The sequence below is a fragment of the Epinephelus moara genome, chromosome 16, assembly GCF_006386435.1.
Source record: "Epinephelus moara isolate mb chromosome 16, YSFRI_EMoa_1.0, whole genome shotgun sequence".
In the NCBI taxonomy this organism is placed as follows: Eukaryota; Metazoa; Chordata; class Actinopteri; order Perciformes; family Serranidae; genus Epinephelus; species Epinephelus moara.
This window is the reverse complement of record NC_065521.1, coordinates 43,189,793-43,212,998: the sequence shown is the minus strand read 5'-3', so window position 1 is coordinate 43,212,998 and position 23,206 is coordinate 43,189,793. Positions and strand designations below refer to the sequence as shown.

The window sequence follows — 23,206 nt, the reverse complement described above, 5'->3', positions numbered from 1 at the left end:
TTTACCTGAGACTTAAGAAAAAGTACATTTCTGTTTCAGCTTGCACAAAGGGATTTTCAGAGACCTGTATCTGATCTGGACACATTCAGAATACAGAGAGAAGTGCTGAAAGCTAGCTTGTTAAATGATAGATGGATAGAGATGGAGGGAGGGGAAGACAGGAGACGAGAGGCATGCAGGGATGCCAGGAAGAGAGTCCACTAATCTGTTTGACCCACTGTCTCTTTCCCTCTCCTTCCATCTCCCCTTGTCACTCCTCCATTAGAAAGAACGAGGGAAGACAAGTTTTCCTGGAACATCTATAATATCAGTGGTCACAGACAATGTCAAGCTCAGTGTGTCAGCAGATCAATATATTGGTCTATCTATCACCCGCCATCTTGTTCCCCTTGCTTCACTCATCTCCTCCTCCTCTTTCTCCTTCCTTGATGACGTCATTCCCATCCTCCCTTTCGTCCTTTCTCCATTTCCCTACCACTCTCCATCCTCTTGCCTCCCTCTCTTCAGTTTATCCCCTGTGGAGAGGACCTGTAATGTCAGCTCCATCTTCTGACAAGCCCTCTCCATCACTACCCCTTTTCTAGAGAACAAGAGGCTCCAGGAAAGGAGGCCCGGCACTCTTCTCTGCTGTACAGCAGACAGGAGCCTCTCAGGTGGGCAGGTGAGAAGTACAAAGGGGATCTGGTGTGGATGTCTCTCTGGAGCCTGGGGGGTTGGGGTGGAGGTGCTCGCTACCCAGGATTGAGAGGCAGTGGAGGGGCCATTTCTCCAGAGCGCGGAGCCAGAGTGATGTGGAGAGTCACGGAGTGCACGCACACTCTTTCACACATGCATACGCAGCCCTCTCACAAAGCTGAAGACTACAAGTGTCATGAAAAGATTCTATTGCAAGTGCAAGGAGATCTGGTGACCCAGCCCCCAGCCCACCAATATGAGCTCTGTCCAAGGTTGGGTCCTATAGCATTCGCTGAATAAATTCACAGTGACAGCTTGACTCAAGGTTAGCTTTGCTGCAGCACACTGGTTTGCCACTGGCACTTCATTTTGCAGCTGTCGGATGAAAACCACATATCTTTCAGAGGGAAAGGCTTTCAGGAATGAAGAAGGCAACGATCCTTTCCCCTGTGATGCTACGATGATGGATTATTTGACCAACCTCAACAACCAGGGATCACAGACACGACTGTACCAGCTTCAAAATTACGAAAAAACAAACACTGAAACAGGTTTCTTATTTATGACAAAATGCAGCTCATGAATTGCAGTAACTGACATTCTCAAATCACATTAAATCTGTGACACGAGCCATTTTCAGTCTCATGTCAAACACAGATTCAGGTGTGTTAAGTCAAAGTTTCCTGACACACTTACATACTAGTAATTTATAGACCAAAGTATGTCCAACTCCACTATGACAGGTGGCGATATTCTGGTTGACCTATTACGTCACAGACCCAACAATCAACAAACACGTTAGCTACGGTTAGCTAGCAGCAAATTGGTAGCATGGTGGACAACTTTACAGCTCTGTTCATTTCCGTCCGTCAAAAAATGCACGGTTCTGGATGTAGATTTCACCATGTTGTTACTAGCTTCTTCTTCTGTTACGCATTTAATGCTTTTTGACTTCCTAGTCAAAGCTCGGGGCGGAAACATTGGAGCATGCTAAGAGCCCCTTGGCCAGTTTGGGTCCGATTGACTGAAGGGTAATTTGACTACCAATCACATTATCTGGGTGTGTCAGTCTGACTTTGAGAAATTCAATTTAATACGATTTCAGCCGGGCTAACATGTTCACATTCTTTTTAAAACTCCTGTTTTAGTTGGACGAGTAAAATAAATGTTTTTTTCTCTAACGTCATGTAAATGTACTGTGTGGGGCTCTTTTATGCTACTTTTGACACCAGTTCTTCCTGGACTTATTAGTCGGCTGTGAGCAGTTTTGGAGGTTTGAAGTAGTGTTGTTCCACTACTTTTGGTGGTAACTAGAAATGTAACTAATTACTTTTTTCAAATTAAACATTGTAGTAACTGAAATTTAATTGTTCCTTTGTATTTTTGTCTTGATCACAGCAGACATATGAAGCCTGTTCCTCAGATCTATTTCTTTTTCAGATTATGATCTAACATTACTCAACCTTGTGGAGGTACAATGAATGATGTGAATTAATCAATCTGCATTAGACTGTATTCACATGGATACAGGCAGACGGCAGATGTTAGATGGCAGATGGACAACACCTTTAGTATGGCATGTGAAAAAAAAAAACAATCTGATGGAATGGCAGGACTGCAAAATGAAATATACATGACAATATGTTGCTGTGGGTTAGAGTCCTACGGTTGTTGGGTGATGTTTTGTTTACAAAGAAAGGAATAAAATATATTAAATGACATTATTGGGTGTCTAATATCTTATAGATAAAGTTATACAGTAAAGAAAAAGTACAAAAAACTGCCTTGCGTTACTTGATATATTGGCAAAAATGGAATATAATAAGTCAAGCGGGTCCTCATCTATGGAGATCACCATATTGCACCGCCATGTTTCTACAGAAGCCCAGAACTGACAACCCAAACACTAACGTTTTCACATCGGCCACCGTCATCAGAAGCCCCTCAGCGACAAGCAGTGTTGGAAAAACAACATTTTTTTTTTTAAAATGTGCAACTGCTTTATTCAATGCTTTATCAGTTTTAATCGCCTATTTTGTTTTTTTATTTTTTTATTTTTTTTGGGGGGGGGGGGGGAGACCTCTGCGGATAACACAGCTACTGCTAAAAATCTCCTGAACAATGAACATTTAAGAATTCGAAGAAGTTTCAGCTGGTTGCAATCTTCAATCCTAACCACTAGATGCCAGCAAATCTCCCGAAATCTTACACACTGTTCCTCTAATAAGAGAATTGAAGCAGATATTTAAAAGTAATGCAAAAGTTTAGGGCTGCCCCTTGAAAGTCTGAGATTCTCAGAGATTCCTGTGAGATTGCTTCAAGTCATGTTTTTTTAATGCAGCAGCACAGACAAGGCAAAACATTCCACCGTAAGGCTCAGAGATAACATTATCTTCTCTCTTCTGCTTGAAGATGTTGAATTTACACCCACAGGTATTTATTAAGGCACAGTCTCTGGCTTTTGTTTGATGTCTAGCGTCGGCTAGAAAATTGTTGTTGCACATATCCGATCCGTCATTAGCACTGTTAGCTTGTTTACTGTGATTACACGATGGCCACTTCCACACTGAATATCCTGCTGAACCCCATTCGACTTCAACATTTTTCCACTGACATTATTCTGAGTCAAGTACAGCCCTTCAAAAGTTACTTTCCCCAGTAATTAAGTACTTTAAATATGAAGTTAATTGGTGAGGTAATTCAATTACTTTAAAAAGAAGGAACTAGTCACTGTAACTGCTTGATAATCTTGAGTAACTTGCACAACACTGGTTGTGAGCCACAAGTTTTCAACCTGCCAGTGTGAACCATCATACAGTAAGAGCTTTTCACTTGAGCTGTCACTGCTGAGTGACGCAGAGAAGAAGAAAAGCGAGGTGGCGGTTGGGAGCTCTTAAAAGTGATTTACTAGCTGCGTCTGAGCTGGACATGGGTGTGTTTGTGCAGACCATCTGCTCTGCTGAAATTAGCTGCCTACTCCAGTTAAAAGCCCTGACAGCTTGCTGGTTAGGAAAACACCCACCTGATATTAACTCTGGGAGTCACATCAACCACAAGCTCTTTGGCTGCGTGTTCAAACCGAAGCAGCTCCTCGGTGTCAGAGGAAAGAGCTGCTGCTGCTGCGAGTTCCCCGCAGCGCTGAGAGTTTAGTGGGCTTTCAGTGCTGAGAGAGCCCAGTAAGAGAAGTTAAAAATATTTCAGCTTTTTCTTTAAGGAGTGCAGCACTTCAAAAAGGTCTTATAAAGTCACATAGCAACAGCAGAGGTTATGACCAGCACTGCTCTTAGACACCTTTTCAGAGCTGAGGGGGGGGGGCATGGCTGCGGTAATTGCAAAGCACTACAGAAATTAAACTAACTGGGACCATAAAGGCTTAGCACACTCATTTTAACATTGATCTGAACTGGACATCACAGACGCTCATGTTTTAATCTAAGGGGAGAGCAATCACCAACAAAAATCTGAGGCAGGGCTTTCCTCAGGGTGTGAGCTGCTTTCAAGGACATGTTTTCATTTTCAAAAAAAAACCGTATGGCCTTGTTGAATTTTTCACAAATCCACACACATTTCAAGACCCACGGGAACCATGAACATTTCCCCTCCATCTATCTGGCCAGGTGACCCAACCCAAGTGTTTCATACATAACTAACACTCCTGTACATTAGAGAAATAACAGGAGGCTCTGCTGCCTGCCCGCTTCCTTGGATTGGAGTCTAATTGAACAGGAAAGGCACTTCAACTGTGTCTCTCAGCTCCTCTGAGTGGTGTGGCATTTGGACGCCTACAACCCTCCTCTGGCTTCCATATGAGGTGTAGGGAACAGAGTGACCTTTTAATGACAAGGCCTTATACACTCTGCCACCAACTGTAGTCACACACACACACACACACACACACACATTGAGCTCACTCCCTCCAGCTGCCCTTCACCGTCTCTCCACCTTCCCATGATGCCATCTCCAACCATCTTATCTCATGCCAGTTTCTTTCTTTCAGCGTCTTTTAGAAGCTTTTTTCCTCCCCCCAGCAAACCCCCTTATCTCTCCCTCCCTCCCTCCGTTCCTTCCAAACCTCATTCATGTGGTTTTGCCTCCGTCAGTCTCTTTTTATTTTCCATTTCGCTTCTCTGAAACGATCAAATACACCTGATTACCCTTTACCAGTGACTGATGGCATTTTCATATTAAAAAACAACATTTTTCTGCAGTTTTCTACCACACTTGATCTGTCTTCAGTCAGTCACTTACTGCGCTAATGCAGCATTTATGTCATGTTGTTTTCACAGGTTTTTTTTATCATTGTAAACTGAATGTCTTTGGGTTTTGAACACTGGTCAAACAACACAAGACATTTAAACACATCACGTGGGAAGCTGAGATGGGCCCTGATTAACAAAATCTACAGAATAATTGATAATGACAATAATTATTAGGTGCAGCTTTACTAGAAATTAAATAAAAGCATGAAAAGGACATTAAACTCTCTGTTAAGATACTAAACACAATCACATATGTTTTAAGTCTCCCCACAGATATTTTAGGAGTATAATAAATATATAAATTGATATGTTTAAGGTTTTAATTAGTGTATAATCAGCTGAAACTAAAGCCCTTTTTACACAGAGATTGCGCTATAGAGCCGCTACAAAATCCCTTCTTTATGTCTCCTTTGCATTTTACCTCCTCCACCTCTAACACCTTTCCTTGTCCCCTAATTCCTTCTTTTCTTCTTTTGTCATCTGGCAGAGAAAGAAAGATCCTGATGGAGATCGGTTGGAGCACTTACTCCTGCCTGCCACCGAACCGTCAACCCCACTCACATCAACACACACACACACACACCTGGGCCTGTTTCACTACTGCCTTACTGTCTCTGCACAGTAGCAGCACAACCACACACACACACACACTCAGTGCTGGGTACAGTGCATTACAGTGCCATTCAAATATGCATGGGCAAGGTCTCTCACACACACACACACACACACACACACGAATATACACACAGCCCACTTGTTACGACAGCAGCTAATTGCTGTATCCTTGTAGCATTATGAAACAATACTGTTGTCTTCAAAGTGAGCACTCCTCACCACAGGAAGCCTTTCAGTGCAGAGAGAGAGAGAGAGAGAGAGAGAGAGAGAGAGGGAGAGAGAGGCAGAAAGAGAGGAAAAGTAAAAGAGAAATAATGTATGTGTGGGGGGAAGCTAGAGAGAAAGGCAGGAGAGTGACAGGCAGGTAGGAAAGCAAGCAAGGTGGGAGGAGAGAGAAACAAAAGGACATAGGGGAGGCAGAGAGGAGAAGAGCAAGAGTGACAGTTTAGTGTGATGAGAAAGAAAGAAAGAAAGAAAGAAAGAAAGAAAGAAAGAAACACCTCCAGTAGAGCAGAGCTTTTATAACATGTTCAAGGATCTTGGTCAGTTTTATTTCTGACAGACAATCCTTTGGTCAAAGATCAGAACGTCTGCTGTGATCTCTGCTGCGAAAAGGCTGAAAAATCAGCATCTGATCAACAGAATGTGCATTTGTTTTAAAAAACCACACACACACACACACACACACACACACACACACAATCTGCTGCTTGTACTGTACGTTTGTGACGGGGCCTATCTGTAGAATTCAGTTTCCACAATCCTGGAAGACATTCCTCAAAATGCTAGACGAATCTGCAAGTTCAGGTTGTGTCTGCTCTGACAGCTGCGTCAGGTCCCTCTGCTACTCAGACAGATTTGTGGGCGGCCTGGATAGTAGGCAGTAGGATACAGTATGCAAAATAAGTGATGATGTCATGCTTGGCTTGTGCGTCAGCCTGCTGGGGACACTACAGCGAAAATAAAGTTAGCTTAGTAAAGAGGCGCGCTGTTGAGAGAATTTCAACAACAACCAAGATGGCTGCTGCTGCTGATGTAGAATTTTCTGATGAAGCTCTATTTTTAAATTCTGATGGCAAAACGACAACAGTTGTTCCCAGACGTACTGATGCAGCGCCATCACAGCTCATCTCTGCACGCTGTAGTCTGTTTACACCTTGTGCACCATCACATTTTGTTGCTTTGATTGGTTGCAGGTCTTGAGTGTAGAAGTGAGTCAAAGGAGCAGTTCTAAAAGTGTAACACACAGCAACCAATGTTAAAATCAACAGCAACACCTGAATATAATCATAATTATATAAAATCATTATGCCATTCAGGTCTAATGACCATAAATCGACAAGAGCAGCTACTGCTGACAAAATTACAGCTTAATGGCGCCGTAGCTCCGCTGCGGACCTCCTCATATGTACCTACAGTACATGTTGGAGCTGTGGCGGCTACACAGACACCATGTGGAGACAACGAGAGCTGTGATTGGTCTGACTGTCGGGCTGCTTGTGTTGTCAGGGTCAGTAATCTGCTGCTTTTCAGTAACACACATCAAGCAAAGCCATCTCTACCGCAACCTGTCTCGCCTTCACAATCACCGTAATTAATGCAAGAACAGAAACACAGCAGCTGCACAAGGCCACGTGGAAGTTACAAGGACGTAACTCTGGTTGTATTATAACACACCATCTCTCTGTATCGCAGGGTAAATGAAAGGAAATAAACGCAGTCAGTGGGGACTGTAATTAAAGTGGGAGGACTTTAAATCGTTCCTACTGGGAGTCTCTCCTCTATTTCATTTAATTAAAAAAGTATAAAGAAAATATCTTTTTAAATCATCTCCTCCAAACCTGCAGCTTGAGCTAATTTTTTCAATCCAGCAGATTTCCACCTTCAAATCTGCAAATCTGCTCTTATAGAACAATATTTTCACGTCACAGCAAATGAAGAGCACACCACTCTTGATCTAACATCCTTCTTGTCCTTACCGTCATCCTCCTTGCTGTGTGTGTTCTGGGGACTGTGGCGCATCCTCTCTCCTCGGCTCGGCGGGCTCAGGTCGGACGCTGCTCCCAGATCAGCTGCTAGCCATGTGGGCTCGCTCATCTCTGCCTCCTCCTCGCTGCTCAGTGAACTGTCATCCTGAGCAGAAGAGACAGAACAGGAACATCAGTTATGCATATCTGCATACGAGCATAGTAATAGTGTATTAGACAAGCTACGTTTCTACAGATCGAGACACGTGAATTACACAATCAGATAAGATGAGCAGTATTATATATTTCAGGCATTTAGCTTGCAACTGATCCACAGAGAAATCCTCTCTAGGCAACTTTAATCACCAGAATAACATCATGTCTATTTAAAGGGAAAGACTGCAGTTAGTTATTTAGGTTTGAATGAAGAGAAAAACACTAAGCAGTGCATTTAATGTTAAAAGTTGTTGCAGCAAACAGGTGGGTGCAACAACACTTTGATCATTGACAGAATTTACTGGTTCTTTTTTCTCTATATTCAAAAATATTTTACGAATTGGATACTTGCATCCTTGATTTGATCTTTTACAACATCTACTGGCAGATGTACAATTTCAAACCATTGCAAGCAACGTTAACTTCAAACCACAGAACGCAGTGACTGACAAGAACAAATATAAATCTATAAGATTTACTGCAAGAATAAAGCATCATTTCTGAGCCCAGTCTTGTCTGCATGGATCGATATCATGCAGAGACAACATCAAGCTTACAAATCGTCTCACATGGACACAAATATTGTCTTTCCTTTGTGCCTAATAATCACTTGGGAAATTTCTGCTTCTCTTTGTACACTACAAGTGTAAATGAACACCAGAAGGCATTTATTGACATGTGGATGAGTGTGTGGATGATGACAGAGGAAGTGTTGAAAATAAAGATGTTTCCTCTCTGGCAGAGGTGTCGAAAATACATCAACACCAAGAAAAGAGAAAATGAAGTTGACACAAGTCGAATGAGACAACCAAAGAAGAATTCCTAGAAAAAGTAAAGACTAAATCAAAACTCTGGTTTCTAATAGAAGATAAATCCACCTCAAACTGCTTTCTCATCAATGGAACAGTTTTGAGCCATTTTTAATCTCTCTATTCTCCGCTTTGTCAGAGTCAGCATCCACGGGTGCAGCCATGACAGCTGCTCCGCCGGTTTAACCCAAACATCAGAGGAAACAAGAAACACGAGGCGGAGAAGCGGCAGGCAGGCATATCAAACACAACACGCCAACTGCTGCTCAGTGTGCAGCACCTGCGGGCCTCGCTGGTAGCAGGCACATCACACCGAGATGTTTTTCCTCTAAACTCTGCGCTGTCTTCCTTCCACCTCACAAATTTTTTCTCTGTGTTCAAAAAATGTAACACTTCCCACGGGATACAGGATTTTTTCGCCAGTTGAGAGCTTCCAAAAGCTGAGCGGGAAAGCTTTCATGAAACAGATCTCACCACTTCTAGATCAGCAGGGGATTGACAGATGCTGGGCCTCTCTCTGTATGAAAAAGTATACACCTCTAAAGTTGTGTTCACACTGAACATGACGTGACTTTTAGAGGTGATGTAAGGAAATGGAAAGACACAAGTGGGCACAAAGAAACTGAGGTGGAGAAGTGTTTATGCGTGTTAAGTGTTTACAGTTGAGCCAAAAATTTGTGCTCATCCTGAAGCTGTCGGACATTATTTCAAGAATGTAAAATAAAAAACCTGATAGGAGTAAAAGAACAGAAAGAACTGGAGTTCCTGAAGTTGTGAGATAATTCCCAGTATGAACTGTCACACAAATCATACTGTGAGGCAGTTATCAGCTGAGGTTGACAAACAGTATGTGCAGTTGTTTTATTCAAATCAAAACGTCATATTTAGAACCACCGAGACAAAAACACAAAAGCTGGACAAATCTGCAAAAACCTACATTTTGTGTAATGTTTTTATTTATTTTATTTAATTTTCTACATGCAATGCCAACATTTTTTGAAACTCTTACTTTTATATTATGGTATTTGCACATGGTAACTATAGTTATGGTTATGATCAGGGACCGATCATGTTTAAAGCAAATAAACTCTGAGTAAAGAATTATTTTACAGCTGGAAAGATGGTCTAGTCATGCAGTAGAAAGACACAAACACTTTTTAAATTGGTGCTACATGACCAGAGAAAACGGAGAGAAAGGCTGTGGCCTTGCTTTTGCTCAAGAGGTAGAAAACCTAAAACTACCAGAATGCACTGCGCCTTGCCAGAACAATTAACGCTCCCATTGTGGGTGATATAATGCAAGCTTGGCTGTTTTATCACAGGAAAAAAATGGCAACCAACTGGTCAATGATCTTCAATTACAGCAAGCTAAAATATGTTTTTGAAAACATTTTAGACAAGAAAAATGCAGTGCAGTAACAGAATCTATGTTCTTATTTAATCAACACTGCTTATTTAATCATTTAATCTGAGTTTGGTCTTCATTTGAGAGATAAAGAGAGGAGCGTGTTTCTCTTCATCCACTTCTAGACTCAGACACAGACTGTGTCTGTGCAGGCATGCAAAAAAAGAAAGTACAATCTGTAGTTCTTTTGGACAACAACCCTAGAGCCAGGGAAAGTCTGGAGATCTGATATGAGCTGAGAGAGAAGCAAGGAGTTCTGGATGCTAGTAAAATGGAGGGAAGTTTAGCAGAGTTCATTGACACATACAGTACTACCCACATTGTTATGATACAAGGCTGTTTGAAAATTGGCAACTTATCCCTTTAAAGGGGTGCTGTGTAAGATTTAGGGGGATTTTTGTCGCGTCTTGTGGTGAGGGTTGCAGATTTCAACCAGCTGATACTTCTCCAGGTTTGAATGTGTTCATTATTGTTAGAGAGGTTTTAAGTAGGAGCTGAATTATCCGGTCTCTTCCTCTCCAATACAGACGAACCAGGTGATTTAAACTGGTACAAACACTGAATAACACAGTTTTCATGTGACAAATCAGTAGCCCTTTTTAGACAGGAATTGTGCAAATTTGCAGGAAAGCCCAATCAGTCTTTTTTCAGCATTGGCAGTATAAAAACAAAATAGGGGAGTGCAGCAAAATGGCGCCTACCTACTTTTGTTTATACAGAATGCTTCTTTTTCGGGCCAATGGGGGGCGTGAGCAAGTAACAAAACGTGAAGCTCAGCGTGTGATGTATACAGTGATGTGGGAGGGAAGCCGTGGCTGGTCAGTCCTTTGGCGATTCTCTCGTAAGTTGGCCCGTCCTTCACCGTCCCCGTCATCTGACGGTTAATGGCCTCTTCATTTGCGAGGACAAGGAGGGCACGCAATTCCTTGTCTCCCCAGTTGCTCATCTTTACAGTGTCTGTCAGGTTTGCATTTCTCTCTTGCTACTAGCTGCTCGCTAATTCCTGCTATCAGCTGTTTCCTGTTTATCCACCGCCAGTGGCTCGCACGTGCGGCGTCATCAACAGCTCCTCCCACAAGTCTTCAATAGCCCCTCCCGTTGCGGAAGGCCGCCTCGCTCTGTTTAAACTAAAAAGGTTCCGCCAATATGTCTACCCTACGAGGCGGAAAATTGGGCACCTCGGATCAACTCACCAATCCGGCTCTGTGTGTCTAAACGCTCGAAGCTTACCGGCAAAACGGCCCAACATTCAACGAAAATCTGGCAGTGTAAAAGGGGCTGGTGTCTGGGCTACTGTAGAAACATGGCAGTGCAACATGGCAATCTCTGCAGACAGGGACCGGTTCCCTATGTAGATATAAACGGGTTTTTCTAAGGTAACAAAAACACAACAGATTTTATTTGTAGGTGATTATACACAAAAGAAGACATACATATTGTATTATATTCCATTTCTGCCCCCTAAATCCTACACACTGGACCTTTAAGGTGTGGTTAAGGTTAGGCAACTGAAATACTTGGTTAAAAATAAGGAAGGACTGTGGTCACGGTTGATAAAAAGATTAACACAAGGACGCAAATTTGTCCATCCTCCACCTCAACCTTACATCTCTACAAAAAGGGCACTAGACATCAAATATGAGTGACTGAATTGTCCAATATTGACATGATTTATGGGACACTTCACCTTCAGAACAAAACATTAACACGTATCCCAGTCATCACCACTTGTCTTTTTTTCCCTTAAACTGTCTTTCTAAGAATTCAGTGTCTTTTTATCCTTCTTGGGTCATAAAGCACAAGATGTTCCATAACTTTTTAAAATATAACACTGACAAGACAGAAGCTCTGATCATTGGCCCTGAACACGCCTCAATACAAACACAGCGCCTCACTCATAACAGAATCAGCCTCAAAACACCTTCATGTTATCTTGGACTGAGGTTTGAGCCTGGAGCAGCAGCATAAATATAAAATACACACACACACACAGACACACACACACACACACACACACCCTTCTATAGCTGTTATCAGCATCTAAAGAGACCTGCACTTTCAGTAATGAGGTCCTGAGTGCTACAACTGCCTTTTATTACACACAAATGTACACACACAAACACTTGCAAACAATGAAAAGATTAATGAATGAGCAAAGACCTCGATGACACCGGAGCTCAGACGCAGTAAACTGCTCTTTTCATGACTGCTGTTGCTTTAAAAACTCTCGAATGAGAAGACAGACAGGTGAACACACCGTTTTACGGGCAGGTGGAGTGACAGGCGGAGAGCAGCAGCCTGGCGACACAAAAGTCACATTTTCTGCTTATTTTACATACATGTCAGCCTTCACTCTGAGCAGGGACACTATGCATAATTCAACAGGCTACACGCGACAGTGAAAAAATGCTGCAGCTAATAATGAGAGCTGCTCAGCAACAGGAGTGGCTGAGAAATGACAGAAATGTAGACAGAAACAAAGGCTAAGGAAACAGTCGCACGTATACAATCAAAATAAAAATGTTCCTTTTGCCTTTCAGATACAGTCTATATTTATACACCGGTCAGCCACAACATTTAAACCACAGACATCTGAAGTGATCATTGATCATCTCGCTACAATGCAATGTTCTGTCTTTCATTCATGTGGATGCACCACCACCAAACACTGTTGCAGACCAAGGACATTCCCACATGGCATTGGCACTCCCCCTCCATCACGACAATGCGCCACGCCACACCACTAAAATTGCTCAGGAATGGCCCAAAGAACATGGCAAAGAGATCAAAGCATTGATTCGGCCTCCAAGTTCCCCAGATCCCAGTCTGCGTGAGCATCTGTTAGATGTCCCCCACCTCACAACCCACGGGACTCAAAGGATCTGCTGCCAATGCACTGGTGCCAGATACCATGAACATCTCCAGAGGTCCTGTGCCCATGCCTTCACATGTCAAAGCCAAGTCCAGTCTAAGTCTGATCCAAGGAGGCCCTACCTTGGATCTCTTTCCAACGGCTCTCCCTGATGGTGCTGCCATCAAGGAGAGCTGTTGCCATGAGGGGGTACTTGCTGTACAGCGGTGTTTGTGTCAAGTGGCATCCACATGAATGCCAGGACCCAAGGTTTCCAAGCATATTGTATTGTAACAGGATGATCAATAATATTCACTTCACCTGTCAGTGGCTTTAATGTTGTGGCTGATTGGTGTCTATACTTTATGTATATTTTCTTATATAGTCTAAATAGATTTTTACCAACATAATATTTAATATTTGATACATTAAAAAATGAGATTCTGGATGAGCATTGACATACAAGACTGTTTACACTACTTCTACCTTTGATACATTTTGGAGTAGTATTGTTCGGCCCTGATCAGACAGAGCACTACCTTTTGTTGTTGAAGCCCCAGTCAAACACGGCGCTTTATGCAACTTGCTGTGTCTTTTTTTAAAATGTTGCTAAGCAACCACTAAATCACCTGTCCTTAGCTTAACTAATATTTTGCTGAGGGGTGAACTCACAGCTCTGTACCTTGAAATCTGCATAACAAATGGACAGGGGGAGGGAACTTGCTCTGGCTCGAATTGAGGGTGAGAGACTGTTCCCAAATTGCACATTGGGTACATGGAAGCAGATCCATGCGGGTACATGAGAAAGAGGTGAAATCACAGTGAGCACCACCAGCTGGTCCAGGAGCTTTGCCTGGATGATGGTTGGTTTAAGGTTTATTTTAGGATGTTTTGACACCGTTTACAAACTGCTATCAATCGTCGGGCCAATTATGGTTGGTAAAATGTTAGAAAATAGTTGACGTGACACTTTGTTCAGATATGTCTTGCAGGTTTCTCAGGGCCATGTTGAAAGTGAGCTTATATTAGCTTCACGCAAACCGTGTATGCTAGTGCTTGCTGTCATTGCCGCCATAGAGAGTCACCCTCTTGATTCATCTGATTGGACAATGTAAAAAAAAAAACACTGATGACATCGGGCGCATTTTCTGCTCAGATTTGAAGTGTCTTCAACTCAAGGCGTTCAGGACACAATGCAAAAACGCAAGACGCGAAGGGTCCAGGACACATGCCGCATCTCTGGGTAGGGTGCTGGATTCTACTCTTATGCGTACTCTGTGCCAACTTTCAAGGGCACGGAGACAGGTAGCATCTCACGTTGCTGAGCGACCATAACCAACACCGTATAATAGCCTACTTCCAAGACAGCCCAAGTTTGGAGCTGATCTTCCTCCAGCCATTGTTTTTTGGCATAAATATTGTACGTGAGACAAGCTTTGGGTAGTCTTGCACTCAAATCACCAATTTCTCCTCCACATTTGCTACAGACTGATATTTATGAACCAAAGGAAAGATACCGGCAGGCTGTGACTGGTGACCTCATCACATGACATGCATGCCACTGCCTTCCAAAAGTTGAACCATGTGTATCTCAGGGCGCAGCCATCACGCCCCGAAAAACAAAAGCTTGGGAACGCTTGAGCACCATGACTGTTTTTGCTCTCATTTGTGGGTGTGCCTTCCGTAAATCTTCATTGAAAACAATGGATTTGAGGCTGCAGATAATGTGTCATGTGTACGGGCCCCAGAGTGGAAAAACGCAAGGTGATCAGCAATGCAAAGCTTTGAGCAAAACGCTCTATTTTCATTGAAAACAATTACATAAAGTTGCCAACAGCTGCTCTACTGTAACTGTTTTACAAATAACAAAGACATGAAATTTGAGTAATTTATCTTGATTGAATGCACGAATAAAGAAAATGGAAGAATATAGTATCTCTACTATTGTAGCTCTGGGAATCATGGGAGCAGAGTTTGGATAGGCAGCGTGCAGGGACATCTGAGAGGTCATTGGGTTCGTGGGGAGGTTCGGGGGTGGGGTAGATAAAGCCTAATCTTTTGTCCTGAACACGTCCAGCTTTAAAATAAGAAGCTTTTTTTTACAAGTAAGGTTTGGCATGCAGAGTAACAACAGTGAGCTGCATTATTTTACCACAGACATTGTTATATTATAAACTCCTGACGTGTAAAGGTAGAAATGGCACAGACAACATTTCTTATATTTTCCATTTTTCTCCTGATCAGAAAATAAAGCATTCAGTTGGTATTTTGCCGCCTCAGTAATTCTTGTTTACAGGATTTGGTGACACCTTTTGTAATGTGCAGTTTCTGTGTTTTCCTCTCATGTCATCACTTGCTCAACATGCTGCAAGGAGAAAAAAAATCCATCTTTTATTTTATTTTCATGACTCACACACACCCCTCCATGTGCAGCGGAAGAAGACTAAATCATTTAGAGCTGTTTCAAACTGAAAATGGAAAAGCTCTTACGAACTGAAATATCAATGAGTGATCAAGCAGAGAGACCCCATCCTCTAATGTATTACTATAATTAGTTGATGTCTTCTCTTCTTTCCAAGCAGCATAACCAGCCAGAAGCTAAAACAGGACGTTTCTCTTTAAGAAAACCTTCATTTGTGCTCTCTTTGCTGTCACTGCACGATCAATTAAAAACTAAAACAACTATCTACTGTGGGGGATTCCACAGCCTCCATCTAAAGAAGAAAGACAGTTGTGTACATGCAACTATTACTGAAGCTCCTGTAGTGAGTCCATGTGGCAGCACTGACCCATATCTGTCCATTAAAGAGCGTTCTCAGAGGAGGAGTTTCCCTGGACTCGTCACACTGGATTAGCTTCCTCGCTGCAGCCAGGCAGCCAGCCAGTACGACTACACACACTGACAATAACTGGTGGTATCAACGTAGGTCTGGAAACAGCTGAGCTATCCAGAGAGCTGTGTCATTAAATCAGAGAGGCTTCAGTCCACAGTGAATGTCAAGGTGTCAACTATTACAGCACCATCATGTCATAGTAAAGTTGGTGTTGTTGTTGTTGTTTTCAGTTCTGGTTTAAAATGTATGTTTTACACTTTGTGAATCCAGAGTGTCTCATGTGTTCTCTCATATGACAATGTCCCCGTTTCAGGGCTCTGATCTCTTTGAGGATATAAACACACATCTAAGACCAGTATGAACTGACAAGAAGAAAACATCCTTGAGAGTTCCTTATTTCCTTACAAACATCCTGAAACCCAAAGGTACAATATGCAGGAATTGTCGGTTACTTTTTTTTTTTAACAGTGTCCCCAACGAAGTCAACGCCAGATTCGGCTGCTTAGCATTTCGCTAAAGTTGCGTTTTTCCTGTGCTGTGTCTTGATTTTCATCGCTTCCTCTTTGATGCATGCTGCTTACAGTCAGTCTGGTCACTACCTTTGATACATCCCAGCCTCGTCTGCCTACTGTGCCCAGGAACGTCCCAAACACAAGAAGAAAACTAGAATTACCACTCTGCATTTCTATGCCTCCATGAACCAGTCAAGTTGCAGCCACAGTTTACATCCATGTCTGTGAAAACATGGATGCTTCACACACATCTTCCCCCAACAGCACAGAAGATCTTTACAATCAGCACGGTTTCAAGGTGGGCAACCAAGTTTAGTGTCACCAACTCAGTATCTGATTAAATATCTCCCCTTCTGCTCCTGAAATATGACATAGAGTCATGTCCAGAAAAGTGCTTTAGCAAAACTTTATGATGTCAGAGTGAAGCTGACCTCTGACCTTTTGGATATAAAATGTCATCTCTTCATCATTTTCCTCACCTACAAGTCCCTCCATGCCCTCGCCCCACAGTACATAACAGACCTCTTCCACCCCTACACTCCGTCCAGATCTCTGCGCTCCTCTGACTCTGGCCTACTCTCCATCCCTCACTCCCGCCTCCGAACTTTTGGTAACTGGGCCTTCAGCGTCGCTGCCCCCACCCTCTGGAACTCTCCCCCCTGTAATCCTCAACGCCCCTTCACTGGACATTTTCAAATCCACCCTCAAAACTCATCTGTTCACCATGGCTTTTAAATTCAATAATCCATCTCATGCCCAGTGTACCATCACACAGTTTCTCTGCTTTCTTCTGTTGTTTGTTATAGTATTGTTGCTTTTATGTACTGCTTGTGTTGTATTGTTGTTGTACTGTTCTGTTGGTGTTATTGTTTCATTACTATGTATTGTAAAGTGACCTTGGGTTTCTTGAAAGGCGCTATATAAATTAAAGTTATTATCATTATTATGGTTCTTGAGATATCATGTTCACAAAAATAAGACGAATGCAAGGTCACAGTAGCCTTGACATTTGACCACTAATAAGTTCATAGTTGACTCCAAGTGGATGTTTGTGCCAAATTTGAGGAAATCCCTTAAGGTGTTCTTGAAATATTTTGTTTGTGAGTATGAGAGGGATGCAAAGACACAGTGACATTGACCTTTGGCCACCAAAATTTATTCAGTTCACTTGGCAACAGTCCATTTGGCACAAAGATCCGAGTGGATGTTTGTGCCAAATGTGAACCAAGTCCCTCAAGGTTCTTGAGGTATTCTGTTCACAAGAATGGTATGACCACACATGTGGACATAAGTATGTATGTATGTACAAACAACCCGCAAACATAATGCCTCTAGCCATGGCTGTCGCCGGGGCGGAGACAAAAATAGAAAACGCAGACAGAGGGCAGAGTCTCTGCAGATAAACACACCACCACACAATTCCAGTGGATCGTTGTTGAGAGGGATTACCTCTGTATGAGTCTATTCGTTGTTTTCTAGGAAAATCCTACATAATACACCTTAAACGCTACGAAAAGTAGCATCTCTTTTTGTAACTACTCCTCACCATTATTTTCTCAGTTAATCCATGAATCATTAGGTTTGTTAAACAACAGGAAACAAAGAAAAAGCTGCACTATTCCCCACAGGCTGTGATGACGTCTTCAAATTTTGTCCAACCAACAGTCCAAAGATATTCAGTGGACAATTATGTTTACAGAGATTCTCACATTTTAGAATCTGAATCCATGAAAGGGTTGATATGCTGTGTGAAAATCACCTGAAATGATTAATTATCACAACAGTTGCCAGTTAATTTTCTTACTGAAGTCATTTACTTGATATTTTTAGCAGAGACATTAGTGTTACACTGTCACTTTGAAGAGTGCAACAGTCTTTTTTTTTTTAAAAAAAAACAACATTTTTTTACTTTTTGTGCTGTTGATTGAAGTTCACAAATACAGATCGACATACAGCACATGTGCCTCAGGGTCCAATTTTATTTAACACATCCATGTGGAGCAGATAAAAAAAACCCAACAGCACATCTGTGTGCAGCATTAACACTGAATATGTGAGTCATCAGGAACAAGTCACCTCTAAGGGCAAATAATCAGAGTTGGGACAACTGTTATTAGAATTCTTCAATGGAACCAGGCGATAATTATAGGCCACTGAAATTAGCAAAGCTCCCACAGTTCCTAGTATTTCTCTCTGAAACAATGTTCAGGGGGCTAATACGTCTGAGAAACAAAGCAGCTCTAGGCAGTGAGACTGTCGGTTAATATTGCTGCACAGCTAAGTGTAATTCCGAAAAAAAAAGGGAAATACTTAAGATTTCTAAGGCTCACATTCCAGGCCTGTTACAGATATGCAAGTTCGTGAGCGAGTCCGTGAACTCACAGCTCGACATGTTAATCAGCTCGGAGACTATTCTGAGGCTGCTAATTCACCACAGCCAGGCACATGAATCAACTCTGACAAATGATCAAATGAGACCTTATTTTAATCTACTCTTAATTCCTTTTCAATTACTATCATCGCCAGCCCGCATTACCTCATTTTCAATTACCATATAATCGCAATGCTATAATCACTGGTTAGCCTACATCTCTTTGTCGCGGCGCTGGAGGACTGAAGAACAGAGGATTCATATTAGAGCCATGGAAGCTATCTAATGGTAAATCTGTCTGACTTCACTTTTCATAAAGACTCTTGGAAAACGAGCGCTGATGAAGTCATAAGGAGCTCTTCGTCTCTGGTGCTGTGAAAGAGAGACTGAACAGTATTACTTTTCTGAGATAAATTGCTGTGACCAGATTCCAGCAGGTGATTTCATTTTAATGTAGAGTCATGTCTGGTGTTATTTATGATTTCAGTGAAACAGCAAGTACAAAATACCTGCAACAACTTGAAACTACAGGAACATTAGGGCAATATCTGGTAACTCAATGTAATATAACTACCAATACTGATGCAGCAAAATTGATAATTATCTAGTCTCTTTTGTTTGCCTGATTACATGTTGAAAAACATGCAATCAGGCAAACAAAGCAGGGGCAAATTAGTCTATGTTTTATCATCGGGACACGTCTGTTGTCAGCAAATCCCATGAAAAAGCCAAAACAATCAATGAATTGATTCTGTCTTCTTCCTCTTTGCCACAGAGCTCTAATGTTGTCCTCAGACTACTAAAAACACATCAACGAGCCACACTGTTGCACTGGTTGACATTTCCTACATTAACAACATTAACAACACACACTGTAGTTTATTTTGACTCAATCCCACCGACACCGTCCTGCTGCCACAATCTCTCCCTCATAGAGCTTTGATTCTCTGCACGGACCCGACTGAGACAGACACGACCTGTGAGGTTCGGACTGGGCTGAGCTGCGATTTCTCAGAGTTTCCTCAGACTTGAATCAGTTTGGGTTTGCTCCAATGTCACGACGTCTGTGCAATGTCATGAATAATGTATGGACTGTGTTGCCATCAACCCATCCTGACTCCCTGACATCCCTCTCATTAATGAGGAGAAATGTTACACAATCTCAATTTATTATATATAGCATATGACATTTTTTGGGCTTTGCTGAACATTCAGTAGGAGAGGGTGCATGTCAAAGATTGTGCCACCAATGTCCGTTACCCGACTGAAAAGAGTACAGTTTACTTTAGCTTTTAATAAATGTTTTAATACTCACTATGATATGTTGTGGTTCGGGCTCGGGGAGGCTTAGACAGAAACTATTGGTGCGTTCCATTTGCACTGGGAAGTCAGACTTTCCAAGTTCCCAATCATAAATTTTAACTGCAACTGTAACTGTAAAGTCAGATTTCGGACTTGGAAAGTCAGAGGAACCTCACCAACCCCGACCTCTAAATCCAAGATGGCTGCTTCGTGCATCAACAGTAGTGAAAGCTGTAGTAATATACTGTTCATTAGCATTTAAGTCTTATTTGTGCCTCATTAAATCAGTTGTATGCACAGTACTGTCCACCTTCTCTCTGTGGACATGTTGCAACAGAGTTTGTCTGAACAAATACAGCATATTGCATCGTTATCAACTGTGTAATGCTAACAACATCTTGGTTTTCCGACTTCTTGTACTGAAACTCGGTTGACTCAAGTGTAACATCATTCCCAGCTTCGACATACGAGGTAAATGGAACACAGCATACAGTAGTTCATGTACGGGCCTAATTTTTATGTGGCCGAACTCAGCTCTATGCACAAGAGTATCAAATGTGGATTAATCCGCAGCGGAATATAGTCCCCAACAAATTGACTACTTCCTCACGTTTGTTTGATAGAAACTACAGTGACTGACTGTGTTAACAAATTACTTAGCCAGTTTCTGTTCTTTTAATAAAAACGATATATCTGTAAGGTGTTTTTAAATGTCATCTTCAGTAGGAACCAATGGGCTTGGCGCTGAGTGTCACGAGAAGTCTGGTGGTTCTGGTTTTCTCATGGCTTTGTCAACCACAAAAACAAAAAATATAGCATACCACCGAATATCAAATTTCTTCCTCGAGCCAAAAAGCAAACAAATCAGTATTACAACTAAAATATTTAGCATGGGGAGATATGGCCTGCTCAATAAAGTGTTATTCCACCATCTTATTGGTTATCTGATGGAAATCTGCGCTCACAGGCAGACTTTCCCCTCCTCTGTTTCTCCTCCTCTTCTCCATTTTCCCCCAGTCAGCTAAAGAGTCTTTTTCGTGTGTGTGTGTGTGTGTGTGTTGTTTATTAATGGTCTCAATAATGAGCTGTCCTAATCTGCATACAGATGAACAGCAGCACTCCTGCCTGATAGATTAACACATAGACAGGGTCTCGAGCGATCAGACCAACTCAATAACACACTTTTATCTTTCTTTGTCTCTCTGCATTTGTCTGAACCTTCAGAGAAGCTATTACAGAACATACTGTAGGCACATGTGCTTTACATGTGCAGGAACATACACTCCTCACACAGTATGATGCAGGGAACAGCGTGGAGGAAAGTGGCTTTAAGTTCCTATTTCACTTACTTTGATTAAATCTAAAACCTGTAATACAATAACATATCAATAACTTTCTGAGTGAGATGATTTTTTGACCAAATCCAGCAGTTACGGAGTCACATGATTTTAAATTAGGAGTCGTGTTTGTGACAAATGTCGGCCCAATATTCACTCTCTTTTAGCTCTGTTTTTGGTCTCTACCAACTTCAGCCGCTAAATGCTCCACTATGTCCTCCAGCTTGTCTTTAACTGTGTGTCTGCTCTTTGCTGCTGAGCAGGTAGAGTACATAGTTTTTTTTAAACAGTGTTTTCATTGGATATAATGCAATGAGAGCAGTGATAGTGAACAGAACAGGAAAGTTGTGACTGGACAGATAAACACTGAGCTCAAAGTCACTATAAAGCTCTGTAAAGCAGACAGGAGCTGCAGATTGAGATGATAATTCTCTGGAGGCTCATCACTATGAGTGTTTAACCTGCTCTGTTATATTTTTTGCACATGTTGACTTTTCATATATCCTTATAAAAAGATCAATTATTGCTGCACTTACTGATAAAACATGTCACAGGGTTACTTTTTACAGCATGGGACAATATGGAAATTTAATGCCATGATTATCCTCACCAATACAATTGCGATTCACAATATCATCCTGATAATCATAAAAAAATATGCTCACAACTCATAAAATGGCACTAAAACATACTGGAATCAATGTCCTTTACATTTTGTTAAGAAACAAATCTATCTAGATCTATTAAGATCTTTTTTGAGGTTGGTGCAGTCTCTTTTACTGTTGGTTGCTCAGCAGTCTCTGTGGGTGCTGCTGGACACCACAATCTGCAATAAAATTGTATATCATCCGATCCCTATTCCAGAATATTTTTGTGTCAATTCTGAATATTGAAAACAGTTTTAAAAACTAATTTTCCACAGTATCGATACACAGGTACCGGCTGCGCTCTCTCTCTGTCATTCTGTTGAACTCTGCTGCTAACCAAGAAAAGAAAAGTTGTTGTCGTCACGTTATAGCCTTGTTAGATTAATCTGTTAATAATAATTCAAATTTGATGCCCTCACTGTTACATTTTTTTTCCATGATATTTAAAATGGTAATGAATATTGATATTTTTTTGTATCGAAGTTAGATTCAGATAGATACAGAACTGAAGCATCATCGGATGCTGATGATTGATTTGTTAACCCTACTGCACTTTGAGGACATACAAATGCTGCAGGACTTTAAGTTGTTCAAACGTCTAAGACGCGTGCAAACAACGAAACATGAATGAAAACATAAAGCAAGAAAAAGTTTTTTTCTACCGTAAGTTATTTGAGTAATAAAACAAAATCAAGTTTAAAAGTATTTAACGTTCAGGCTTTACTGATGTTTAGTAAATCAAGCTCCTGTCATGAAAGTCAACACAAACTTAGCTGTTTTTTCTTTTCTTATTTTTGAATGAGTGTAGATGATAATGAGTGTAGATGATAATGAGTGTAGATGATGATGATGATGAAGACAACTACAGTAAAGTTTTCAAAAGGTGCAAAGCAGTAATATGCGCCAGGCTGAATAATTAACAGCCTCTTTTTTCTGATGTCTATTTTTATCACAGTGAAGGTGAGAGGAGCGGTTCATGTTTCAACTTCCATAAGAAGAATAAAGGAAGAGACTTGTAGATCAGAAACTGAGAAGACAAGAAGAGGAGGAGGAGGAGGAGGAGGAGCCCAGGATCATGATTTTGGGACAAACTCCAACAAATGTGGTGTCTCTCTCTCTCTCAGGCCAGGAGGGCCTGATGCAAAGGGAACAAGGGGAGGAGCTGCTAGGAGGGCGGAGAAGGAAGAAGAAGAGGACAATCAAGAAGAGGCAGAAGGTGTGAGGATGAAGATGAGAGCTTTGGAAAGTGACAAAGCAGATGTTGTGCAAGAGGCGGAGAAAAGCTGTTAAACAAGGAGAGAGAGATGAGAAATTTCAGCTCTAATGAGTGGAGAGGCAGAAGTAGTAGGAACAGCTAAAGTTGTGGAGCAGAAAAAGAAAGTGAGATTGGACAAAGAAGTAAGGAA

General features: G+C 41.7%; 1 protein-coding gene across 2 annotated transcripts in view; it reads right to left on the bottom strand.

The window, feature by feature from the left end:
* LOC126402875 (nucleolar protein 4-like) overlaps nt 1-23,206 on the bottom strand; it is a 245,629-nt gene that overhangs the window by 98,001 nt on the left and 124,422 nt on the right. For both annotated transcript variants that reach the window (XM_050065193.1, XM_050065194.1), the window contains one exon: nt 7,529-7,682. In XM_050065193.1, coding sequence (XP_049921150.1) covers nt 7,529-7,682 — 154 coding nt within the window. The remainder of the gene's footprint in view (nt 1-7,528; nt 7,683-23,206) is intronic.